The 12,803-nt window shown below is 35.8% G+C and overlaps 1 protein-coding gene across 3 annotated transcripts in view; it reads right to left on the bottom strand.

Moving 5' to 3' along the window:
- LOC129743752 (dnaJ homolog subfamily B member 6-A) overlaps positions 1-12,803 on the bottom strand; it is a 263,174-nt gene that overhangs the window by 25,116 nt on the left and 225,255 nt on the right. For 2 of the 3 annotated variants that reach the window (XM_055735893.1, XM_055735894.1), the window contains 3 exons: positions 10,572-11,107; positions 10,395-10,504; positions 2,717-3,043 (listed from right to left, as the gene is read on the bottom strand). In XM_055735893.1, coding sequence (XP_055591868.1) covers positions 2,717-3,043; positions 10,395-10,504; positions 10,572-10,636 — 502 coding nt within the window. In that variant the 5' untranslated portion in view covers positions 10,637-11,107. The remainder of the gene's footprint in view (positions 1-2,716; positions 3,044-10,394; positions 10,505-10,571; positions 11,108-12,803) is intronic. The other variant, XM_055735895.1, reaches the window with a different exon arrangement.

Raw genomic sequence — 12,803 nt, 5'->3', positions numbered from 1 at the left:
TCAGATTCAGATTTCAGATTCAGATTTCAGATTCAGATTTCAGATTCAGATTTCAGATTCAGATTTCAGATTCAGATTTCAGATTCAGATTTGTTACGGATTGATGAGCAGCGGCTAGACCAGCCAAGGCAAGGTACTCTAAGAGTACGGAACCTCAGGGCCGGCTGGCTACTGGGTAACCAAGGACTTTTCGGGTAAAATACAACAAATCGGGAAATTTCATGTTTCTATGTTTGCTTTTATTAATGTTTTTATGTGGCGTGTTGTCTGTGTGTATAAAACAATGTTCTGTGTCTTGTGTGGCGTGTATTTGGCTCACTAACCGTGATGTGCTGCTGCTGCTGTGTAGCGACGTCGCGGTTCCGGAATTCCAGTTCCGGAAGCAGGAGGGCCGTCAATTTAAGGGCGTATCGACGGGGTGCCGAAACCGTCGGCGCCAGCGGGCGTTGCTGGACTCGGTCGTTGCAGGCGTCTTCCTTCATAGGCTTTTAATCGGTCTGCCCACGAGAGTGCCCCGTATCCGGACAGACCGAGAAGGGAAGTTCTCCTTTATATTTAGAGGTCCTCAGACCCCGAGAACGTTGTTGATGCTGATCCTTTACGATAAGGCGCGAGACCACAAGGGATCTGCGGGCCGACCCGTGAGAAAGCCAACCGGCGTTATCGGGTGAATTCCTTAGAACGTCACAAACACTATACGGGACTACGACTTCACACACGGACGCCTGATTCAGAAGAGACTCGAAAAACGGAAGCAAGCTTCCTTTTCGGCTTTTTCATTTCATTTTCCAAATATTCCTCCTTTCCTCCTCTGTTAGTTGACAGCAGCCAGCAGTAAAATGTAGCCTACTGTGGTGCTATCTTGGTGTCAGACTCAACAAGGAACATGAATTTTCTAGAGCTAAACATTCAAAACTACAAAAGAAGACAAAAATCAAACGATTTGTAACCAACCGGTTACAGATTTCAGATTCAGATTTCAGATTCAGATTTCAGATTCAGATTTCAGATTCAGATTTCAGATTCAGATTTCAGATTCAGATTTCAGATTCAGATTTCAGATTCAGATTTCAGATTCAGATTTCAGATTCAGATTTCAGATTCAGATTTCAGATTCAGATTTCAGATTCAGATTTCAGATTCAGATTTCAGATTCAGATTTCAGATTCAGATTTCAGATTCAGATTTCAGATTCAGATTTCAGATTCAGATTTCAGATTCTGTTTTAAGACTGAGATTTCAGATTCAGATTTCAGACTCAGATTTCAGATTTCAAATTTCAGATTCAGATTTCAGATTCAGATTTCAGATTCAGATTTCAGATTCAGATTTCAGATTCAGATTTCAGATTCAGATTTCAGATTCAGATTTCAGATTTTGATTTCAGATTCAGATTTCAGATTCAGATTTCAGATTCAGATTTCAGATTCAGATTTCAGATTCAGATTTCAGATTCAGATTTCAGATTCAGATTTCAGATTCAGATTTCAGATTCAGATTTCAGATTCAGATTTCAGATTCAGATTTCAGATTCAGATTTCAGATTCAGATTTCAGATTCAGATTTCAGATTCAGATTTCAGATTCAGATTTAAGATTCAGATTTCAGATTCAGATTTCAGATTCAGATTTCAGATTCAGATTTCAGATTTCAGATTTCAGATTCAGATTTCAGATTCAGATTTCAGATTCAGATTTCAGATTCAGATTTCAGATTCAGATTTCAGATTCAGATTTCAGATTCAGATTTCAGATTCAGATTTCAGATTCAGATTTCAGATTCAGATTTCAGATTCAGATTTCAGATTCAGATTTCAGATTCAGAATTCAGATTCAGATTTCAGATTTCAGATTTCAGATTCAGATTTCAGATTCAGATTTCAGATTCAGATTTCAGATTCAGATTTCAGATTCAGATTTCAGATTCAGATTTCAGATTCAGATTTCAGATTCAGATTTCAGATTCAGATTTCAGATTCAGATTTCAGATTCAGATTTCAGATTCAGATTTCAGATTCAGATTTCAGATTCAGATTTCAGATTCAGATTTCAGATTCAGATTTCAGATTCAGATTTCAGATTCAGATTTCAGATTCAGATTTCAGATTCAGATTTCAGATTCAGATTTCAGATTCAGATTTCAGATTCAGATTTCAGATTCAGATTTCAGATTCAGATTTCAGATTCAGATTTCAGATTCAGATTTCAGATTCAGATTTCAGATTCAGATTTCAGATTCAGATTTCAGATTCAGATTTCAGATTCAGATTTCAGATTCAGATTTCAGATTCAGATTTCAGATTCAGATTTCAGATTCAGATTTCAGATTCAGATTTCAGATTCAGATTTCAGATTCAGATTTCAGATTTCTGATTTAAAGTTCAGATTTTATTAAATTTGTAGGATGTAAATTTTTAAATGAATTTTTAACTTCAAAATTACTCGCGATTTCGCATTTCAAGAGGTTAGGAAATGTTCAAAGGTTTTAGAAGTTTTAGAAATCGTGCTAGCAAGCTGATGGAATGCGTGAAATTTTCTTGATCTGTTTCTCTGTAAAAATTCTTATTAGCCAGTAGCTTCGTAGTTTTAGTATTATATCAACAAAAAAAAATACAAAAATCATCTGTTAATCACGCTCGACAAAACGCTTTTGTTATTTTCGCTTAACATTCGCCGCTTATAAACAGGCTCACGATATAGAACATGTTCTACACTACCAAAAAAGCGGAAAAACGGTGTCGTTTCGAAAAATCCCCGGAACGAAAACGTACGGCCGCCGCCATGTCCGTGGTGATGATGTGATCCAGCGGAACCGGAAGACCTGCTATTGGCACCACCATATCGACCACCTCCACTTCCAAAGTAGGAATCGAAGGTGCTGCCGAAATCATAATGGCCACCGCCATACTTGCTGCTGCTGTAATCTCGATTGGTGCTGTAGCCTCCGGTTCCCCGGCCACTTCCGGTTCCGAAACTGCTAGAGAAGGTGCTCCTCCGGGCGTTGCTGCTGCTGCTTCGGTTGTCGTAAATGTGCCGCTTGTAAGCTGTTTGTGACCGGCAAAACATAAATTCAGTCTATATTTACACCTTGCTTTGGGGCGCGATGATGATGATGATGACGATGATGGAGGTATAAGGGTCAACAAAACAAAAAGGTTGGCTTCCGTGTTTAGAAGCTGTTGGATGCCGACTTTTTGGCCATATTCCTCCGACTGGAAAGTGGAATTTGGGGCTCCTAGAAACCTACTTTATGTCTTGCGGAAGAAATGTACGCTGTGATACAGTAAATCGACTATCGCTTGTTAATGGCAGGTTTTGTATCGATCTGTTTGATTGGTGCTCCCATTTGATACTTTAACCACTGACCACACTGACATGCCACTTAGAACAAAAATTCAACCATTTTCTGTCTAATTTTTTGTTGTCAAATTTTGCAGGTTCTCAATACCGACGGCAGGTGACGAACCTGAAAAATTTGACAAAAAATGCCCTGTAGGAAAAATGGTCCGGTTTAGCCCGATTTTATCGTAGAAATTGCGTGTTTTATTTTTAAAAGTTCGGTGGCATTTCCTAACTGGGATAGCATTTCTTCAAATCGATCGATGCGCACTCTGGAATCGACATTGCGTACTATTGGAAAAATTATCCAGAAAACGTAATCGAGTGTCCAGTCAGAATGGTCAGTGCTTTAACCCTCCGGATATTTTTAAGTCGTCAATTATAAGGTATTATATATGAACTTCACTAGAATTAATTGGCCAAATATATTGATCTATAGAGAACTAAATACACCAAGATTTTTATTTCATACAAAAAGATACCTGCTAGTTTCGACATTCGGTCAGTTGGGCCTAGAATAATTTCTCGGATTTGAGTTGAGTCATGCGACCTGAGACCTGGAACATGAGGCCTGAGGCCTGAGACCTAGATCGCAGATCTGAGACCTCAGACCTCAAATCTCAAGCCTATCTCAACCACATATCAAATCGGATGTCTTGTGTCACAAGTCGCGTATTACATGTTTGAGGTATCATATCACAGGACTCAGGATTCCAGTTTTCAGACACATCTCAGATCTCAGATCTCTCGGGTCTCAAGTTTCAAGTCTCCGGTTTCATGTCTCAGCGTATTGTGAACACTGAAAGATCGTACGCGGATGCTTTGCGACAAGTGTCAGGATATTGTTAACGACTCGTCCAAGAAAAGACGGAGCATAGATTATGAGTATGCCGATGGAGAAAGCAAAGCCGGACAGTCCTAAGAAGAAAGGTGAACGCAATAAGAAAAGTCGTCACAAAGGCAGATCAACCCCCAAAGCCCACATCGTGGAAGCAAGACAAGGCTCAACGTACGCGGGCTTGTCCCGGAAGCTACGATCGGAGGCTTAATATCTGCTCTTGGCCAGAGCGCCACCAAAACAAGATGCCCAAAAAAGGGTTCCAGCTCTTCGAGCTAACGAAAGACACGGCGGTAAACAGCGCATGGGTGTTTTTAGGACCATACCTTTAAAACGAAAGTTTTATATTGTTACAAAGAAATTGAATTCCCGTATCTTTCCAGAGTTACGTCCCATCTAACAGTATTGGGCTCTGCGGCAGAAAGATCTGTCCAAGAACTAACCGCAGCTTTCATCTATATTTATAAAAAATGAATTTCTGTCTGTCTGTCTGTTCTTCATAGACTCGATGGCAGATGGGGGTATTGGAGGCCGGGCAAGGTTCCTATAATAGTGGAACCCCTCCCTCTTTTTGGAGGAGGGGGTCTCTCAAAGAAAAGACAAATGTTTGCATAGCTCGAAAACTGATTAAGCAAGTAAAACGAAATTGGGCATGGGAGAATATTTGGGTCCGAGGAATGTTTCTATGAATATTTGGTACCCCTTCCTCTTTTCGGTAAGGAGATAGGAAGAGGGGAGGGAGGCTACCTTAGAATTTTTAACATAACTCGAGAACTAATCAAGCTAATGGAACAGAATTTGGCATGGGAGAGTATTGGAATACGAGAAATGTTCCTATGATTATTTTAGACCCCTCCCTTCTTTCAGTGGGGAATAAGAAAGGGAGAAGGGGGTACCTTTTCCTTTTTTCAGTGGAGTGATAGAAAAGGGGGAGGGGGCTTCTGTACAATTTTCAGAATAACTGGAAAACTAACGAAGCAAATGGCACCAAATTTGACATGGGAAAGTATTGGAATACGACAAATGTTTCTATGATATTTTTTATGATATTTTGAGAACCCTCTGTTCTTCCAATGGGAAAACTTCAAGGAGAATGGAACCAAATTTGGAATGGAAGGGTATTTGAATACGAGGAATGTTCCAATGAATATTTAGTACTACCGCTCCTTCCAGTGGGGTGAAAGGAAGGAGAGCAGGGAGAGGGGCTGCTTTACAATTTTTCGCAGAACTCGAGAACTAATCGAGCAAATGGAACCAAATTTGGCATAGGAGTTCTTTTTGGATACGAGAAATGGTTAACTGCTTATTTGAGACTCCTTTGTCTTTCAATTGGGGATAAAGCTAGGGAAGAGGGCAGGTTCCATACAATTCCATACAACTTATCTAACAAATATAGCTGGTACCAAATTTGGCATGGGAGTGTGTTTCGGTACAAGGAATGGAAACCAAGGTTGCCGGAATCACAGAAATATCAGTAATTTCACAGAATTTTGAGCAAATTTTCATCACAGAATCTGTGTCACAAAACACAAAATTTTGAAAAATTCACTGATTTCACAGAATTTTTGAATTTTGAATGGATTTCCAAAATTATAATTGTTTGGGCCTAAATAAAATTTAGGTTTTTAACGTTTAATTAAACAAGTATGATAACCTTGGTCATTTTAATTGATTTTACCCAACATAAATGTAAAAAAGATCCTATTTATCATGGTTTTCCAATACTACGATACTAGGATTTTGAGACCCCTCCCTTCTTCCAGCGGGTTGAAGGAAAAAGCGAAGGGGAGCTCCATACAATTTTTCCTGCATAACTCGAGAACTATAACAGCAAATGGAACCAAATTTGGCATGGAAGGGTTTTCGGGTACGAGAAATGCTTCTATGAATATTTGGTATACCTCACTCCTTCAAAGAGGTGGATGAAAAGGAGGAGGGGACTCCCTTACAATTTTCTGTAAGGGTGGAAAGCTGATCGAGCAAATGGAACCAACTTTGGCATGTGACAGTATTTGAATACGAGAAATGTTTCCATGATAAATTGAGGACCCTCCTTTCTCTCAGCTGGAAGATATAAAGGGGGGTAGATGGGCTTCCATACAATTTGTTTGTATAACTCGAGATTTAATCGAGCAAATGAACCCAAATTTGGCATTAAATGTGCACTAGAGTACGAAAAATATTTCTATGAATATTAAGTTCTCACTTCTCTATTCAATGGGGAAATAGGGAGGGGCATTGGACTACGCGATAAACTACGCAAATAAAACCTAATTTGGCGTGGCGTGGCGTCCATATAAATTATGTTGTAAAGCTTGTAAACTCATCAACCAATGAGATTTGATATGAGAGCATTTCAGATACTAAAAAAATGGGTACGATAATAGACCGCGACCTCCTTTCAGCAGGGTGGGATGGGAAGGACAAATGGGCACAAATCGAGAACTTATGAAGCATAGGAAACCGTTTTTTTATAAGAGAGATTGTTTAGAGATTGTTTGTGTACGAATATTTTCGGGCCCTTTTTTTCAGGGCTGAATTGGGAAGAAAGGGCCGGTTTTTTTTTTCTTTTTTTTTTTTACATAACTCGAAAACTCTTATCAAACAAATGGAGCCAAATGTAGATTTTGACGTTTAAAAGAAAATATTTATATGGTATAGTTCGTGAGCCACTCTGGCAAAGGAAGGGAGAGAGGGTGGGGAATATATCACCTCAATAATCAAAGAACTTATTTAATTTTCAAAGAACTTATGAAACTTATAAAAACAGATTCAAATTATTAGACTTTGAAAACAAATTTATAGAAAATTAGTATGAGTCATCTTTGTATTAGAATTCTGCTCCAGCTCCAGCTGCATCTATCATTTTATAGCGGTTGCTTTTGAATTATTTTGTAATTTGATTTGAAATAATGACAACAAAAAAATAAAAATATGAATAATTTCATTTATTTTTGGAAGGTGTGGCACACCGGGTCAGCTAGTGGTATATAAGATTATAGTATTTGAAAATTATCATAATCTTATTCATAAAAATGGAGGCGTTTTCTTTGTAACACTGGTAACACCCTCACGTATAAACGGACGATCTGAATGAATTAAAATTTGGTTAGAAAGGGTTTGTATAATAGTTTCAAGAATCTCACTTTTTATGGAAGGGAGACCACCAACAGTTTTAATAAGATTTTCATAAAAATTGTTTCACGAACACGAAGAAGTTCAGGAAGTCTAGATGAAGTCAAACATTTAAACGATTTATTAATTTAGAGGTAAAACGAAGTTTACCGGTTTAGCTAGTATTCATATAAATAACTTTATTTGTGACTTATTGTTGATTTTTAAATAACTGCATCCTGGAATATCCTGTATGATCCCGTTTCTAGAAAAAAAAAATTTTTAATAACTATAATCTCAATGTACTATTTTTGGAGTTACAGCCCATGGTAATTTTAAAATAAGAATTTTGAACACAAGTAGAAATAAGATGCTCAACAATCTGTTTCAAATAATTTAACGTTTTTCCGGATTGACCTTTGAAGTGAAGCAATTGATTGAATTGATTGAAAACATAATCGGGTAAAATTACAATCGCCGGAGTGAAGTACGATGCGGTAACGTAGGGTTCAATAATCGGTCGAATTTACTATTGATATTTTAAATTTTGATAACTATAACAATTTTGAAAATTTTGTCAATAATTTCAATTTCGTCGTTTTGGCATTTTGACAATTAAGTTAAGTTTCCAATTTTGTAATTTTTGCCAATTTAGTTATTATTGACAATTTTGTGAATTTTATTTTTATTTCAATTCAATTTATCACTTTTGTAAGTTGCATGATTTTTTGTGAAAAAATTGACAGAATTGAGAAAATTTAAAACAAAACAAACAAAAAATTTCAAAATTAGCAAAATTGACAAAAATTCGAAAAATTCACATAATTGACAAATAAGATAAAAAATTACAATGTTAACATGAATGATAAAATAGACCGAATTGACAATATTAACATCAATGAAAAAACTGATCAAATTGACAAAAATGACGACATTAACAAAACTGAACAAATTTAAAAAAATCCCAAAATTGACAAATATGAAAAAAGGACAAAATTTACCAAGTGCAGAAAATTCTTTTCAAATTGCCAAATTAACAAAATTGACAAAATTTAAAGAAACAATGACAAAAGTGACAAAACGGAAAAAAATGACCACATTGATAAAATTAACTAATTTGACAATACCAACAAAATAAACATATTTGAGCAAATTGAGAAAATTGACAAAATAAAAATCTGACATAAATGACAAAAACGAATTTTTTCATTTTGGTCATTTCGATCACTTTTATCATTTTTGTCATATTTGCCATTTTATGTTATTTTTGTCATGTTTGTCATTTTTTTCATTTTTTCATTTTTATCATTTTTGTCAATTTTGTCAATTTTGTCATTTTTGTCATTTTCGACATTTTTGTCATATTTGCCATATTTGTCATTTTTGTCATTTTTGTCATTTTTGTCATTTTTCTCATTTTTGTCATTTTTGTCATTTTTGTCATTTTTGTCATTTTTGTCATTTTTGTCATTTTTGTCATTTTTGTCATTTTTGTCATTTTTGTCATTTTTGTCATTTTTGTCATTTTTGTCATTTTTGTCATTTTTGTCATTTTTGTCATTTTTGTCATTTTTGTCATTTTTGTCATTTTTGTCATTTTTGTCATTTTTGTCATTTTTGTCATTTTTGTCATTTTTGTCATTTTTGTCATTTTTGTCATTTTTGTCATTTTTGTCATTTTTGTCATTTTTGTCATTTTTGTCATTTTTGTCATTTTTGTCATTTTTGTTATTTTTGTCATTTTTGTCATTTTTGTCATTTTTGTCATTTTTGTCATTTTTGTCATTTTTGACATTTTTGTCATTTTTGTCATTTTTGTCATTTTTGTCATTTTTGTCATTTTTGTCATTTTTGTCATTTTTGTCATTTTTGTCATTTGCGTCAATTTTGCCAATTTTATCAATTTTCTCATGTTTGTCATTTTTGTCAATTTGGTATATTTGGTTTTTCTGAAACTTTTGCCATATTTGTTTTTTTTGTTTTTTTTTGTCATTTTTCATTTATATAATTTTTGTCAGTCTTGTCATTTTTGTAAGTTTTGTTATTTTATTTTTTTTTTAATTTTTGGCCATTTTTTTAAATCAATTTTGAAGGAGTATCTTGGGCCATGGGGAAACGTGGGCCTCTCAGTATATTTGGGATGTGTGTTAAGATAGAAATCTCAATCCAACTGTCATCGTCGTCGCTCTGCATAAGCATTTACTTCCATATATTGTAAATTTGTGTACGCATCATATGCTTCTTTTATTTAACTATTTAGTCTAGAAAATGTACCAACATTATTTAAAAAAAACTCGTAAATGGCATCGGTGGGAGACCTAAAGTACATTACAAAAATATGCTCATATGCTTATGATTGTCCTGCTCTTTCACATGGAAAAGGAATTTTTCATGAATTATGAATAAGTCACTCGAACGCAACAAATTTACAAATCATAGCTTGTGGGGAATCATGGGCCACCTATGTGTTGGTGTTATTCAACACATTCATAATTTAAAATACATTTTTCATTCCTGTAAAGTATTGTAATGCCAAATAAAGCGTTATGTAAAATGTTCTGTCAATTTTATTGAATGCGATAATTACAATACACAACTTTATTTTTTATTTTTTCACTCGAAATTGCTTTAAAATAACAAAAAGAGTTATGAAATTACAGTTTTAGGTCAACTCACAAACTTTGCATGTTATTTGGTCAATTTGGATTTGGTGACCCACGATTCGCCACCATTTTTCAAAATAAAATTGAAACTTTTTTTAAACAGTAGGAATTCGGAGAAAAAAATTTAATACAAAATTTTAAAAATTGCCTAATGATACGTTAGAAATGTAGAAAACCATATCATTTATCTTTTTCATTTTATCTTTTATGATAAAGATGTTATGGAAAAAAAGTGACATCCCATGAGACAGTTCTTTTTACGGCCCCCTCCCTAAGCATTATATGCATCATTATTGTCTAGTAAGTCTTAAAGGTATTAATCTGACCTTCACTTGTTTTCATTGATTTGAAACTTTATTCGATCGTTCTGTGGTTCTTCTACGAAATATTTTCGCAAAAGAACGAGTTAGTACGGAGGCATTCCAAAACAAGCTCACTCACCGTCTGATAGCACCTCGTACGCCTCTGAGATCTCCTTGAACCGCCGGTTGGACTCCTCTGGATTATCGGGATTTTTGTCTGGATGCCATCGTAGGGCTAGCTTTTTGTATCTGTCAATGGGAAAACAGAAAATCAATGGGTTTTTATGAACCAGTTCGATAGAGTAAAATTTATTACGCTTTTTTGATTTCGGCTTCCGATGCCGTCCGGGCGACGTCCAGCGTTTTGTAGTAGTCAACCATTTTGTGGATGTGTGTTTTTGTTTTTTTTTTTCGACTTGGAATTAAACTAGAGGATAAGAAGGAACTGTCCTTCTTCACTCAGTCTTGGCCCCTCAACTCCTAGGAAAGTCGCTCCGAAGCTGGACCAATAGGGTTGTTGTTCGTAACAATCTTTTGGTGGTACCGTTGTTAATCTGGCAGCAAGTTTTATGTTTCGAGTAACTAACAAGCTCTCCCTCTTGTAGACTAAGTTTAGTTGTACTTGCTAGGATTTTGAGATCAAGATGATTTATTCATTGTGGTTTTGTAGTTTGTCTTCTTTCTGGACGCGTTCACAGGAGCTTTTCTTTTTCTTTTTATGGCACACACACAAACACAAATAATAATACGACTAATTTGAGCGTAGGTGGAGAGGAGTGACTGATAAGCTCCTTTTCATGCCACAATGTTGTTGTCGATTTGTTTAGTTGCTGACTTGCGTTGATTTTAGGTCTGGAAGAAGAGAAACGAAAACAGGAAAGCCGATTAGATTTTTGTGTAACATTGACAGGTTGTTATAATATCAGTGTTTGCTGTGTGGATTCGAAAAGTTTTACGATTCAATAAAAACGTCATATGGCGTTAATATTTTGGAATTTTTCTGCAAGCTGGAAATGAAAAAAAAAGATTAGGGATCATTCCTTTAAACTTTCTTGGAATACACCAAAAAAATAAATTAAAAATTAGAAACTAAATGTTGATTGAACTTTCTAGCGTCTATCGACACAAACAAATTTACACCACACTGACTGAATATCCAAGCCAGACTTCCCGCCGATTAGCCGCGATTCTCCGGGATGAATCATCGAATCGTTGTCGTGGGTTTGCCCTCCATACAGCTCAGCGCAACGAGATTTGCCGCCAAACCTGAGTCAGATGTATCACATTTCCCACTAGACATAAGCTTTTTTCGCTGAACCGGTATAGGTTGTTGCTTCCAAAATCCAGAAGAACGTTTGCCATTTGAATGTGCAAGCACAGAACTCGATATGTATCTCCAGAAAGAGACCACCCACGACGAATAACCTCTTTAAGATTTGACAGGGGAAGGTTTCAATTTACTTTTGGAAATGGTTCACCTTTGGCTGATAAACCTGTGTAGTGTCACTTAGCGAGCTTCCAAAAATGGCAAATGCGCTTACGTGTTTCTTCTGTAGATCAGAAAAGCACTTCAGAGTCTGAAGTTCAGTCGGACTTCTGACGTCAGGTAATCGGAGCAAGTTACAAATTGCACCACCCAAAATTTCAGTCACAGATCTTCACGGATGACCGACTCCTCAAACCGGTAGCACTCCGGATCGTATTATACCGAACAAGCTCACCTTGAAAGAACTTAATTTTTTCTTAACTTTTAAGGAATCACTTCTTGTTCCATTCGCACGAAATGTACCACTGATGATCATTCGAAAAGTTGCTGGAAGTGAGTAGCTGTCAGACTACCTGACGACGATGACGATCACAAAGCCGATAATCAGCTGTCTTGGAACCACGTGTTGGGATTTGTTTATTGATTGAGGCGAGTCCTCAATGGGGTTCAACCTGTCTCAACGTAAGCTTTTCAGCCATTAACGATAATCACTTGAAGGTAACAACTTTTCAAATGGGTTTTAGTTGAAAGTAAACAAGCACAGAACCGCTATAATAATTCAACTACTATCACATATCGGCCTAAAACAAATGTAAATGGTAGTAAACCAGGTAACCACACTAGTCATCAATGAATGACGCGGCGACAAGTTGTACAATTTTTTTGTATTTTTTTTTTCATAGGAATATCCAGTCACCTTTTTCAGCAGTTTTCATGAAATTGTGTTGGTAAATGATGCAATCTTACGAGAGGGAATAAAATTTAATTGATTTTTTTTATGGGGAATATGACATTAATTTCTTCAATTATTCCAGACCTCCTTTTGTTGAATACTCATGTAATATCGAAAAGTGTCTAGTCTTCTTAAAACGGTCTCTTTAAATATTACTAAGCATTTTCAAGGAAGCTTTAAGAATGCTACACAGCCGAAAATATGACAATTCAAAAAAGCTAATGAAATAGCACCATCTGCGTGGTACAGAAAAGTTTCAAATTGGTACCATGTGGGACTTGAATAACGGTCAATTGGAAAGCACATCGACTTTATATTTGTTTCTATTC

The sequence above is a fragment of the Uranotaenia lowii genome, chromosome 2 (assembly GCF_029784155.1).
Source record: "Uranotaenia lowii strain MFRU-FL chromosome 2, ASM2978415v1, whole genome shotgun sequence".
Taxonomy (NCBI): domain Eukaryota; kingdom Metazoa; phylum Arthropoda; class Insecta; order Diptera; family Culicidae; genus Uranotaenia; species Uranotaenia lowii.
This window is presented reverse-complemented; position numbering and strand designations above follow the sequence as displayed.